Source organism: Geotrypetes seraphini, chromosome 3, assembly GCF_902459505.1.
Source record: "Geotrypetes seraphini chromosome 3, aGeoSer1.1, whole genome shotgun sequence".
In the NCBI taxonomy this organism is placed as follows: Eukaryota; Metazoa; Chordata; class Amphibia; order Gymnophiona; family Dermophiidae; genus Geotrypetes; species Geotrypetes seraphini.
The window spans coordinates 271992913-272007402 of record NC_047086.1 but is presented as its reverse complement, the minus strand read 5'-3'; the positions used below and the strand labels follow the sequence as shown (position 1 = coordinate 272007402).

The following is a 14490-nucleotide window of genomic DNA, read 5'->3' as shown; positions in this document are numbered from 1 at the left end:
GGCCAATCTGTTTTACAAAATTTATTTTCTTAATGGCCAACCTCCCTCCATCCCTCTTTGTTAGCTTGGAGGTCACCCATCAGTTAAGAATATGCTGCCTACTTGTCCTGGGATAAAGCACAGTTACTTACCGTAACAGGTGTTATCTAGGGACAGCAGGCAGATATTCTTACGTCCCTCCCACCTCCCCGGGTTGGCTTCTTACCTGGCTTATCTTAACAGGGGACCGCGCGCCTCCGTCGGGCGGGAAGGCACTCGCGCATGAACGGTGTGGACTGACTAGAACTTTCTAAGTTCTTAGAGTGCAATCATTCTAAAATTGTCCATACCGGGGCTCCGTCGGTGCCGTCACCCATCAGTTAAGAATATCTGCCTGCTGTCCCTGGATAACACCTGTTACGGTAAGTAACTGTGTGCTTTCTTTCCACTTAAAAGGGAACATATCAAACAGTCCTTTTTGACAATGTATGTTAAGTGGAAGAATTTCTGATTTGCTCCAATTTATTTTATATCCTGAAAATTTTCCAAACCTTTTAATCAAATCCAATAAATATGGGATGGTAGATTCAGGATTCCTCAAATGAAGCAAGATATCATCTGCATATGCAGAAACTTTGTATTCCCGACCTCCATGAGGAATACCTTGAATCTCCTCTGCTTGTTGAATAGCCAATAGCAAAGGTTCCAGTACAATATCAAACAAAAGAGGAGATAAAGGACAACCCTGCCTAACTCCCCTTTCCAGACGAAAACTATCTGAGAAAGTATTATTTATATATAATCTAGCAGAAGGGGAGCTATACAAAGCTTTAATCATTTGAATAAATCCAGAATCCAATCCAAACCAGTCCATTGCTTGGTACATAAATGTCCATTTCACACGATCAAATGCCTTCTCTGCATCCAAAGGCCGGATCTTCCATGGACTTTGTTAAAGTCAACATGTGAAGAGCCAACCTGGTGTTATTTGAAGAATGTCTTTGAGCAACGAACCCTGTTTGGTGCACACCTATAATATGCAGAAGAGCCTTAATCAAACGTAAAGCCAATAACTTAGCCAAAAGTTTTCCATCTACATTAATCAAAGAAATTGGCCTGTAATTTGAAACCAACAAAGGATCTTAATTTGGCTTCGGCAAAACTATAGTCAAAGCTTCTGCCATAGTACCTGAAATGCAGCCTTTATTCAGTTGAAACTGGTTGGTTTCTTTTTAATAAATCAAGCTAACAGTTTATACCACTGGGGGGCCTGATGCCCCAGGAAGTCCACCTGAAAGCATAAGAATTCCAAACTATATTGAGTATTAAGATTTTTCCATTCAGGGAACCCCGCCTGAATGGCCTGCTTCAGTTGCATCCATCTAAAACTTTGTGATTTATTAAGGTCATATTTATGTTGCAACTGTGAAAACTTAAGCAGCTTTCCATTAGAAATAACATCATCTAATATACGTATACCTGCTATCATCCAATACTTCATCCAATACTTCCAGATGTTTTAATTTATGTTGGATGCAATGTCAATTTCTAAAAAGTCAGCCATCAAAAAGGGAGGTTTTAGGGAGAGGTCCAATCATTACAGCTGATTTTTAGTGTGCTGGGTACAGCTTACTGAACAGTTTTCATCATAGACTTTCACTGAAATCTCCTCCAGGTCTTGTATTGAAAAGCAGAGACTTCTTAAGTGGCCAAGCACTAAAGAACTCACTGGATTAGGCTGACACTTATCTGAGGCTCCTCTTCAGTTAACCCTTACTTTTGTAACTTTAATGTTATCAGCCAGACTTGTAGTTTTTTGATCAACTTTCTTTAATATCTTGAAGTAAAGAATAAACACAACTTTGTGTACAGAATCTTCTCACTCTACCAAGCACATCCTATCCAAGAGAAAGCTGAGAGTGTGTCCACACATCTTGTGGGAAATAATATTGTGCTCCAGACTTACCTAAGCTGTACCTAGGCTGACGCAGGGGTGGGCGGTTCCAGTTCTCAAGAGCGGGAGCCAGGTCGGGTTTTCAGGATATCCACAATGAATATGCATGCAAGAGATTTGCATCTCAAGGAGGCAGTGCATGCAAATCCATCTCATGCATATTCATGGTGGATGTCCTGGGGACCTGGCCTGGCTCCTACTCTCGAGTACTGGAATTGCCTACCCCTGGGCTAGCGGAAATAAAGGGTGAAAATCTGCTGAGAAGGCAATTAAGACCCAAGTCTTACAAGATGGATACTGTTCTCTCCCAGAAGCTAAAGAAGGATTGGCTTAAGCCATATGTGTCAAACACAAGGCCCGCGGCAATGCTCCTGAACTTCCCCTTCTCAGAACCCAGCATGGGCTTGGAGGCTGAATTGAGGCAGGATTTCAACTAACCTGGGATAGACTGGAGCATTGGACACTCAAATTGCACGAGAGAAACAAAGTTCCTGGAGACAGTGAGGAACTGTTTCATGGAGCAGCTAGTCACGGAACCAACACGAGGAGATGCCACTCTTGACCTAATCCTCAGCGGGCTAGGGGGACCCACAAAGGAGGTGGTAGTACTAGAGCCACTAGGAAACAGCGATCACAACATGATCCAGTGCAAGCTAGAAATGGGAACATCAAATGTGAAAAGAACTACAACAGCAGCACTCAATTTTAGAAAAGGAAATTACGAGGCCATGAGGAAAATGGTGGGAAAGAAACTCAGCAACAGCTCAGGGAAGATGGAGACTGTAGAGGAAGCCTGGGCACTATTCAAGGGCACGGTGCACGAAGCACAAAACCTGTATGTCCCCAGGTTTAGGAAAGGGTGCAAAAAAATCGAACCAAAAACCCGGCGTGGATAACAAATGCAGTGAGAAAGGTGATAAGTGACAAGAAAACATTGTTTAGAAAATGGAAAAAGGACCAAACTAAGGACAACCAGAAGGAGCACAAAAGGACTGTCACCGAGTGGTTAGGAAAGCAAAAAGAGAATATGAGGAGAGACTGGCGGGGGAAGCAAAAAACTTCAAACCATTCTTCAGTTATGTGAAGGGGAAACAACCAGCCAGGGAGGAAGTGGGACCTTTGGACGATGGAGACAGGAAGGGAGTGGTTAAGGAGGAAAAAGAGATAGCTGACAGGTTAAACAAGTTCTTCTCGTCAGTCTTCACGAGAGAGGACACATCCAATATCCCAGAACCCGAGGAGAACATAAACGGAGACCATGATGAAAAGCTGGTCCAACTAGAAGTAAGCAAAGAGGATGTTCTCAGACAGATAGACAGACTGAAGAGCGATAAATCACCAGGTCCATATGGCATCCACCCAAGGGTATTAAAGGAACTGAGAAACGAAATAGCGGAAACACTACGTCAAATTTGTAATCTATCCTTGAAAACTGGGGAGATCCCAGAGGACTGGAAAATAGCCAATGTCATGCCCATCTTTAAGAAGGGATCAAGGGGTGACCCGGGAAACTACAGGCCTGTGAGCTTGACCTCGGTTCCTGGAAAGATGATGTAAGCACTGGTCAAGGACACAATCTACGAACACATAGAAAACAATGGACAACTGAAGGCGAGCCAGCAAGGCTTCTGCAAGGGAAGGTCATGCCTCACGAACTTACTGTATTTCTTTGAGGGAATACATCATTTACCTTGACTTCCAAAAGGCCTTCGACAAGGTACCTCATGAAAGACTGCTTAGGAAGCTGTGGAGCCACGGGGTGCAGGGGGATGTCCACTGATGGATCAAATACTGGCTGGCAGGCAGGAAACAGAGGGTTGGAGTAAAGGGCCATTATTCAGACTGGCAATGGGACACAAGTGGAGTTCCACGGGGGTCGGTGCTGGGACTGCTCCTGTTCAATATATTTATCAACGACCTGGAGACGGGGAGGATATGTGAGGTTATTAAATTTGCTGATGACACCAAACTCTGCAGCAGGGTTAGAAACACAGAAGACTGCGAAGACCTGCAAAGAGACCTAACGAGACTGGAAGAGTGGGCAAAAAAGTGGCAGATGAGTTTTAACATAGAGAAATGCAAGGTCATGCATATAGGGAAAAAGAACCTGATGTTCAGCTACAAAATGGGAGGATCACTGCTAGGGGTGAGCAACCTTGAAAGAGACCTGGGGGTGATGGTGAACACAACATTGAAAGCATCAGCACAATGTGCGACAGCCTCAAAGAAAGCGAACAAAATGTTGGGTATCATTAAAAAGGGTATCACGACCAGGATGAAGGAAGTCATCATGCCACTATATCGTGCAATGGTGCGCCCACATCTGGAGTACTGTGTCCACTACTGGTCGCCGTACCTCAAGAAGGACATGGTAGTACTTGAGGGGGTCCAGAGGAAAGCAACTAAACTGATAAATGGTATGGAAAACTTTTCATACGCTGACAGGTTGAAAATGCTGGGCCTGTTCTCCCTGGAAAAGCGACGACTTAGAGGAGACATGATAGAAACCTTCAAAATCCTGAGGGGCATAGAGAAGGTGGACAGGGACAGATTCTTCAGACTGTGGGGAACCACAAGTACAAGGGGTCACTCGGAGAAATTGAGAGGGGACAGGTTTAGAACAAATGCGAGGAAGTTCTTTTTTACCCAGAGGGTGGTGGACACATGGAACGCGCTTCCTGAGGTTGTGATAGGCCAGAGCACACTACAGGGTTTCAAGGAAGGTTTAGATAGGTTCCTTAAGGATGAGGGGATTGAGGGTTACAGATAGATGTAGAGGTAGGTTACAGAAATGGTCAGGAACCACTTCACAGGTCACAGACCTGATGGGCCGCCGCGGGAGCAGACCGTTGGGCGCGATGGACCTCTGGTCTGACCCAGTGGTGGCAACTTCTTATGACCTTAAATCCGCCAATTTGAATCTTGGAGTTCAGCCATATAGTTTGATTTGTTGATTTGTGAATTGGAATAGGTGTTAAATTACTCACATATCTTAATGTTTTCCATGTGTCTACTAATATTCTATTTTCTTTATATAATCTAGGCATTTTGATATTGAGAACATGGCACAATCTGTTTTCTGTCCAATAACCAATTCCTAATCTATAACAGAACTTTGGCTCCTATCCCCTGACTTTTTTAATATTCTCAGAAAGATCTCAAAGAAATGGAAGCAAATTGGTGAGACAAGACTTCCCTTTGCTGAACCCATGCTGAGTCTTTCTCATTAAACTATGTTTGTCTATGTGCTATGTAATTGTATTCCTTATTATAATTGCTACTATCTTGCCTGGCACTAAAGTCAGTCTTACCATGAGAAATTTTTGAAAATTTCCCTGTATTTTGTTCTTTATGCATATTGTTGCTTCCAAGGTGCAGCTGCAAATCTTTCCATGGCAAGGGCATTGTTTTTTGTGCTATTGTGGGGGTAGGCTTGACTCTGAAATTGGAATTTTATCAGCTTGTACCCCCCTCCCCCACAATGATCCTTTTTCTTGGCAAAATGCTACAGAGGTTTGACATTACCTACCTTCTGAAACCCACAGCTCTTTTTGATGTGCTCCTCCATCCAAGTACCGTATTTTCACGCATATAACGCGCGCGTTATACGCGTTTTTACCTACCGTGCATACCCCTCGCGCGTTATACGCGTGAGCGCGGTATACAAAAGTTTTTCTACATAGTTCCCACCCCGCCCGACGCCCGATTCACCCCCCCCAGCAGGACCGCTCACACCCCCACCCCGAACGACCGCTCGCACGCGCTCCCACCCACACCCGCGATCGGAGCAAGAGGGAGCCCAAGCCCTCTTGCCCGGCCGACTCCCCGACAATATCGGGCCAGGAGGGAGCCCAAACCCTCCTGGCCACGGCGACCCCCTACCCCCACCCCGCACTACATTACGGGCAGGAGGGATCCCAGGCCCTCCTGCCCTCGACGCAAACCCCCCTCCCTCCCTCCAACGACCGCCCCCCCCCCAAGAACCTCCGACCGCCCCCCCAGCCGACCCGCGACCCCCCTGGCCGACCCCCACGACCCCCCCACCCCCCCTCCCCGTACCTTTGGTAGTTGGCCGGACAGACGGGAGCCAAACCTGCCTGTCCGGCAGGCAGCCAACGACGGAATGAGGCCGGATTGGCCCATCCGTCCCAAAGCTCCGCCTACTGGTGGGGCCTAAGGCGCGTGGGCCAATCAGAATAGGCCCTGGAGCCTTAGGTCCCACCTGGGGGCGTGGCCTGAGGCACATGGGCCCAACCCGACCATGTGCCTCAGGCCGCGCCCCCAGGTGGGACCTAAGGCTCCAGGGCCTATACTGATTGGCCCACGCGCCTTAGGCCCCACCAGCTTTGGGACGGATGGGCCAATCCGGCCTCATTCCGTCATTGGCTGCCTGCCGGACAGGCGGGTTTGGCTCCTGTCTGTCCGGCCAACTACCAAAGGTACGGGGAAGGGGGGTGGGGGTGTCGTGGGGGTCGGCCAGGGGGGTCGCGGGTCGGCTGGGGGGGCGGTCGGAGGTTCTTGGGGGGGGCGGTCGTTGGAGGGAGGGGGGTTTGCGTCGAGGGCAGGAGGGCCTGGGATCCCTCCTGCCCGTAATGTAGTGCGGGGTGGGGGTAGGGGGTCGCCGTGGCCAGGAGGGTTTGGGCTCCCTCCTGGCCCGATATTGTCGGGGAGTCGGCCGGACAAGAGGGCTTGGGCTCCCTCTTGCTCCGATCGCGGGTGCGGGTGGGAGCGCGTGCGAGCGGTCGTTCGGGGTCGGGGTGCGAGCGGTCCTGCTGGGGGGGGTGAATCGGGCGTCGGGCGGGGTGGGAACTATGTAGAAAAACTTTTGTATCTCGTGGGCTCTTATTAGACTCTCTGCTGTGTCTTCCAGAAGGGAGGATATTTAGTGGGCAAGCCATAAGCTTCTAATAAAAGCATTTATAAGGGGGCGGTCGGAGGTTCTTGGGGGGGGGGGCGGTCGTTGGAGGGAGGGGGGTTTGCGTCGAGGGCAGGAGGGCCTGGGATCCCTCCTGCCCGTAATGTAGTGCGGGGTGGGGGTAGGGGGTCGCCGTGGCCAGGAGGGTTTGGGCTCCCTTCTGGCCCGATATTGTCGGGGAGTCGGCGGTCCTTCGGGGTGGGGGTGCGAGTGGTCCTGCCGGGGGGGGGGGGGCAGGGCAGGGCGGGTAAACGGAGAGTCGGGACAGCGCACGGAGAGTCGGGGAGGGCGAAAGGAGAGTCGGGGTGGCCAGAGGAGAGTCGGGGCGGGCGAAAGGAGAGTCGGGGTGGCCAGAGGAGAGTCGGGGCGGGCGAAAGAACAGTCGGGCAGCATGCGCGTTATACCCGTGAGCGCGGTATACAAAAGTTTTTATACATAATATCGTGGTTTCTGCGCGCTATACCCATGTGTGCGTTATACACGGGTGCGCGTTATCTGCGTGAAAATACGGTATTGGCAGAGCTCAATTGCTTGGCGTGACTTAAGTTCAGGTTTTTTGAGGAAGGTGTGTTAACATTTATTGACAGCATAAAACCTTTATTAGTGAAAACACTCAAAGGTAACATTGTATCTATATGTATGCCAGATACAATAAGTAAGTAAATCTGTTAATCTGAATGGGACAAAGTTTAAAAATACAGTGGTGCCTTGCATAACGGACGCCTCGCACAGCGAACGCTGCGCACAACGAACTTTATGTCTTGATTCGTACAACGAACTTCGTTTCACACAACGAAGTCGCCCGAGCTGCATCCTTCCGCGCAGGCACTGCGCTTAACTGCCCTCTCTCCGCCTGGCTCCCTCTTGCCCCCCCCGACTCCCCGACACGATCGGGGCAAGAGGGAGCCCAAGCCCTCTTGCCCCCCCGACTCCCCGACACGATCGGGGCAAGAGGGAGCCCAAGCCCTCTTGCCCCCCCGACTCCCCGACACGATCGGGGCAAGAGGGAGCCCAAGCCCTCTTGCCCCCTCGACTCCCCGACACGATCGGGGCAAGAGGGAGCTCAAGCCCTCTTGCCCCCTCGACTCCCCGACACGATCGGGGCAAGAGGGAGCCCAAGCCCTCTTGCCCCCCCGACCCCCCGACACGATCGGGGCAAGAGGGAGCTCAAGCCCTCTTGCCCCCCCCGACTCCCCGACACGATCGGGGCAAGAGGGAGCCCAAGCCCTCTTGCCCCCCCGACTCCCCGACACGATCGGGCCAGGAGGGAGCCCAAGTCCTCCTGGCCACGGCGACCCCCTAACCCCACCCTGCACTACATTACGGGCAGGAGGGATCCCAGGCCCTCCTGCCCTCGACGCAAACCCCCCCTCCCCCCAACGCCCGCCCCCCCCAAGAACCTCCGACCGCCCCCCAGCCGACCCGCGACCCCCCTGGCCGACCCCCACGACACCCCCAACCCCCTTCCCCGTACCTTTCTGTAGTTGGCCGGACAGACGGGAGCCAAACCCGCCTGTCCGGCAGGCAGCCAACGACGGAATGAGGCCGGATTGGCCCATCCGTCCCAAAGCTCCGCCTACTGGTGGGGCCTAAGGCGCCTGGGCCAATCAGAATAGGCCCGGGAGCCTTAGGTCCCTCCTGGGGGCGGGGCCTGAGGCACATGGGCCCAACCCGACCATGTGCCTCAGGCCCTGCCCCCAGGAGGGACCTAAGGCTCCCGGGCCTATTCTGATTGGCCCAGGCGCCTTAGGCCCCACCAGTAGGCGGAGCTTTGGGACGGATGGGCCAATCCGGCCTCATTCCGTCGTTGGCTGCCTGCCGGACAGGCGGGTTTGGCTCCCGTCTGTCCGGCCAACTACAGAAAGGTACGGGGAAGGGGGTTGGGGGTGTCGTGGGGGTCGGCCAGGGGGGTCGCGGGTCGGCTGGGGGGGCGGTCGGAGGTTCTTGGGGGGGCGGTCGTTGGGGGGAGGGGGGGTTTGCGTCGAGGGCAGGAGGGCCTGGGATCCCTCCTGCCCGTAATGTAGTGCAGGGTGGGGTTAGGGGGTCGCCGTGGCCAGGAGGACTTGGGCTCCCTCCTGGCCCGATATTGTCGGGGAGTTGGGGAATCGGCGGGGCAAGAGGGCTTGGGCTCCCTCTTGCCCCGATCGTGTCGGGGAGTCGGGGGGGGGGCAAGAGGGCTTGGGCTCCCTCTTGCCCCGATCGTGTCGGGGGGGCGGGGGGGCAAGAGGGCTTGGGCTCCCTCTTGCCCCGATCGTGTCGGGGAGTCGGGGGGCAAGAGGGCTTGGGCTCCCTCTTGCCCCGATCGTGTCGGGGAGTCGGGGGGGCAAGAGGGCTTGAGCTCCCTCTTGCCCCGATCGTGTCGGGGGTGCCAGGGACCACACGGAGTCACCCACCGTACCACCCGATTCGGGTAAGCGCAGGTATCGGTGGGTGGCTTATTTGCGGGGGGTTGCCTTATTTTACATTTTTTTCTAAAAAGGGGGGGCTGTCTTATTTGATGGCCCTGCCTTATCATCGGGGAAACACGGTAGAAAAAAAAAAAAATGAACAGTTAAGTCCCAGTTTTTGCCGCTGAGACTCTGCCCTCTCTCACTGTAAAATTAGACTCTACTTAGTCTGTCTTTAAATTTAAAAAATGTGTGTTGTTTTAAAAAACAATTATGTTTTTAGATGTATCTAAATAAAAATAATAACCAAAAATTTATCTTTTTTTATGTCATCTTAGCATATTTTATGCTGCAGAACGAATTATTTTTTTTTACATGTATTCCTATGGGAAAACGCGTTTCACATAACGAACGTTTCACATAACAAACTTGCTCCTGGAACCAATTAAGTTCGTTGTGTGAGGCACCACTGTACTACGATAATGCTCTGGCTACAGTGATAGTATTACATAGCACTAGCATGTTCAGTAGGAGCCAGACTTATGTGATACTTCTCCCATAAACCAGACCTCTCAATATAATGAACTATACATTTTCTGCAGTTGGAGTAACTAATTTTGTGATGAAGGAAATATCATATGGTATGACGCTGCCATTGATTAGCTGCAGTTGACCATTTGTTTAAATGTGGACAAGAGCCACAAGTTAGGTGCATAATTTGTGTATTATAGGTTAAACATCAAGGGGTGCTTCTTTAAAAGGAAGCATGTATATTTATGCCACACATACACCTATGTCATTTCAATCATTTACGTGTGTATGTTTGCACATGGAGGGCCATTTTCAAAAGGACTTAAGTTTGATTTGGATGTTTCCCGCTAAACCTCCAAAGTCAGAAGTATAGAATACTCCATTTTCAAAAGCTGAACTGCTAGAAGTCCAAAAATATTTTTTTTTTTAAATACTCTACTTGAATGCCTAAGCCAGGGGTAGGCAATTCCGATCCTCAAGAGCCGGAGCCAGGTCAGGTTTTCAGGATATCCACAATGAATATGTATGAGATGAATTTGCATGCACTGCCTCCTTGAGATGCAAATCTATCTCATGCATATTTATTGTGGATATCCTGAAAACCTGACCTGGCTCCAGCTCTTGAAATTGCCTACCCCTGGTCTAGGCTGACAGGATGTCCAAACCTTAGGATGCTTAACTTTATATCCCATTTTTGACCAAAGAAATATGCACGTTGAAAATGGCCAAGTCCACCCCATTTGGACGTGGGAGGAACGAGCATTGTAATGGACAGTTTTTCATGGCACATTAAACAGAGCAAATGTTTTTTTACAGCACATTATAATTGATATAAAATTGCAAAACCAACAAAATATTAAATTTGAGAGTTATGTATTTAAAGTTCTTTAAGCTATATATGGGTAATTGTAACACCAGTGAAACTAAAGTAGATGGAATAGAATTGCTAATCAATATGATGGCTATGCTTGCTTTTGAGTGCAAATTAACTCAAAACACAGCTAAATAGCTGACATGCAAACATGCATTTCATCATCCACCATCTGCAGTCATTCTCTTTTTTTCGATTTAATTTCTGTCAGAGCTGAAAATCCAAGTTTGTAAAGATAGGAAGATCCAAACAGTGAAAAAGCCTTGATTGTTGTGTTGCTCAAATTAGGATAACTACTGCATTAAAAAAAAATAAAAGTAAAACTACTTACCAGTTCAGGACCAATCATGCCAAAGAATGATGCTTGTCTGGGCGGTTGTATCCTTACACACACTGAAGTTCGTAACATTGACACATACTTGCGTACATGACATCTATGCTACTTATGAAGGGAATTTTTAAAATTAAAGTAAAATTCTGGAATCTATTGTGGCACACTCAGAATCTTTTCAGGGCACACCACTGTAGGTTGAGAGACACTGGTCTAAAGGACTTAGGCACCTATAATTAGGCCTTTAAACCCTGGCCTATATTACAGGCACCTAAGTTTTAAGTCAGGCACGATTCTGTATTTCCTCCTTAGTGCCTATGTCAAAACTGGTTAATTTGGAGGCATTCCAGGGGATAGTCAGACCCTTAATTGGCCAAGGTAACCACATAAACATAGAAACATATAAAAAACAAATGGCCCATCCATCTGCCCATTCACAGCATCCATTATATTTTCCTCTCCCTAAGATATCCCAAGTGTCTATGCCAAATTTTCTTGAATTCAGACAGTCTTTGTCTAGCCACCTCTACTGGGAGACTGTTCTACATATCTACAACCTTTTCTGTAAAGAAGTATTTCCTTTGATTACTCCTGAACCTATCACTTCTTAACTTCATCCTACACCCTCTTCTTCTGGAGTTTTCCTTAATTTGAAAGAGACATGTCATTCTTTATCTTTATGCAAAGCTCTATAGCTGATTATTTACTAAATATTGCATTTAACTATTTAGCTCAGTGGTGTATCAAGGGCGGGTCGATATACCTCGGGTGCAGGATATTTGGGGTTGCTAGTGTGGTCATGGGTCTGTGATCTGCCGTTGACTCCATTGGCCCCACCCCCTATGATATCAACTTCCTGTTCTGGGGCAGGGGACCAGCAGAGCTGACGTCCGCACAGGGGGGGTACGCTAGCCAGAAGAGTGGGTGTTCCATCCCTAGTTCCTGTCCGGCCAGGTTCACCACTGGTTTAGCCAATTTTGAAGCCCAGATATGGCCTGGCATTAAATTTCTGGGCATACCACCAGCAGCAGTCAACAAAACACTGAGCTATTGGCTGAATGTCAACCCCTCTTATAGAATTTCCCTTCAAATGAATTGTGAATTCTTATGCAGTCGGAAGAATGAGGGAAAAGTACACTTGAAACTTATGGTCTGGCTCACACTTTTAACCCCTTAACTCTAAAACAAACTTACAGAAAAGTAATGTTTTTATTTGCTATTTATTCAACAGGTATCCCAAAGTCCAGGCTAAATTGCAAGAAGAAGTGGACAGGATCGTAGGCCGAGATCGTCTACCAAGCATTGAAGATCAGCCCTCTCTCCCCTATGTCATGGCTTTCCTTTATGAACTAATGCGTTTCAGCAGTTTTGTGCCTGTGACGATCCCTCATGCTACCACAACTGAGACCTCTTTGCTGGGCTACCATATTCCCAAGGACACAGTGGTGTTTGTCAACCAGTGGTCAGTGAACCATGATCCAGTAAAATGGCTCAATCCAAATGACTTCAATCCATCCAGATTCCTGAATGAGAGCGGGTCCTTGGACCGAGATCTTGTGAGCAGAGTGATGATCTTCTCGATTGGCAAACGGAGGTGCATTGGAGAGGAGTTATCCAAAATGCAGCTCTTTCTCTTTGCTTCCATCCTTGCACACCAGTGCAATTTCAATGCCAATCCAGGTGAAAATCCTAGTCTAGAAGCTGAATACAGTCTGAGCATCAAACCCAAACCTTTTACAGTTAGCATGACGCTTCGGGATAATATGGAGTTGCTTGATTGTGCTGTGTGCCACATGTCAAAAGAAAAGGGCAACCAGTAAGAAACTGGCACTACATTTGAACACTGAAGGTGAATAGAGCTGATAAAATTCAAATTAAAGCCAGGCATTAAACAAGCCACAGTATTTCCAGAGTGAATTGGAAGTTGAATGGTTTTTAAGGCACATGAACTCAATTGAAGATAAGTTTGTGAGCTACAGGCGTGCAGTGACTTCTTATTGCAACACATCTGCTTTTTTTTAATCGCTATAGAGCACAGTTAGTATTTATGCTTCACTGTTATGGTGCTGGAAAGATCTACTTTTAGGAAATTAAGGGGCTTTAGCATAAAATTCTTACTAAACTAAAAACAAAGAATTTTTAAAATTCTATAGCAGAATTTTATTTAGGTCTGCATATAGCCTCTGAGCTCTGGTTAAGGCCTAGATTCACTAAACCTCCAAACCGTGCACGATCCATTTCCATTTGCATGCCGGCTGACGAATTCAGTAAAGGCCTGCATGCAAATGGGGACGATCGTTAACACGCCCCCTACCCACAGCCAGGATCAGTAGAGAGCGATCCCCGCTCATGCGCATACCCTGACAGTAGTGACAGGAGAAGCAGCCTCCTGTCACTGCTGTCAGGGCTCAGCCTGAAAGGTCACTTGGACACACAAAGTCAGAGGTGTGAAGAAAGTACAAGAGATTTATTACAGCATGCTGGACTCTAGTGCAGCTAACAGCCTGCCTACTAGAGTGTTAGAATCAGGAAATGCATGGACTTTTATGCCCTTTTCACTAAGCATACGCAAACTAATATATGCAAAAACTACAATTTTCATTTGTTACTTCTATAACTTTCTACAATTATTATTGGTCCTAAGCCAGCACTTATGATAGGTTCAGGTATACAACTTATAGTCCTATAGGAAACTAGCTCATTTCTCTGCTTATCTAAATCTTACAGGTCTAAATGTTACATGTATAGAAGGGCAGGGCACATCATGGCTCAAACTCTTATCTATTTAGCTTACAATATGGTAAGGTAGGGACATACATTTTAGGCAGATGAGGTCAGTAGATTGTACACTGTTTTCAGCTATGTAGGCCAGAGCAATATTTTAAACAACAGTTAACCATTTCATGACCCTACATTCCCTCCTTTCAGGCTGGCGTACCTAAGGAGCCAAGCCTGACAAAATAAAGTTAGGGGTCAGGAAAGTCGGGGTCCCCAGTGGGTAAGGGACGATACTGGGAGAGGGCAAGGGCCAATGCAGCAGTGGAACGGTTGACATCAGAGTTTATAGTTGAGTGGAGCAGCTTTATGGCTATAGGGACCACACAGGGCAGGCAGCAAAGGAGCAGGGAAGACAGGGCGGCAACCAGCAAGATGGTCTTCAGTGCTGAACCAGAGGGTAACCAGGAGCCAAAGGTACCAGAGATCCAGTCTGCAGTAAGGTCACGCCAGGTCTGTACAGGAACATGAGCCAGTTTGGTGCCACATCGTCCTCAATCACTCAAGTTCAAGGCAGCAATTGGAAAGGTTGAATTTACCACAGACACCACCTTCTGTCTAGAGCTAGGCAGTTCTGTTGATAGCAGTGTGCATTTTAGCATTCGCTCTGCCAATGGTACTCAAAGCTCGAGTGGTCTCATTAGTTATCAGTTCGAGTACAGCTTGTAGACGAATAATGCAGTTCAGCATATAGATTGGGGTCCAATAGCCCCAGGTATCATCTTCGGTCCATGTGGTAGGTCCGTA

At 48.4% G+C, this 14490-nt stretch overlaps 1 protein-coding gene across 3 annotated transcripts in view; it reads left to right on the top strand.

Annotated features, from left to right (window-relative positions):
* Nucleotides 1-12877, top strand: part of LOC117357799 (cytochrome P450 1B1-like) — a 130152-nt gene extending 117275 nt beyond the window's left edge. For all 3 annotated transcript variants that reach the window (XM_033938923.1, XM_033938922.1, XM_033938924.1), the window contains exon 3: nt 12200-12877. In XM_033938923.1, coding sequence (XP_033794814.1) covers nt 12200-12788 — 589 coding nt within the window. In that variant the 3' untranslated portion in view covers nt 12789-12877. The remainder of the gene's footprint in view (nt 1-12199) is intronic.
* The last annotated feature ends 1613 nt before the right edge of the window (nt 12878-14490 follow it).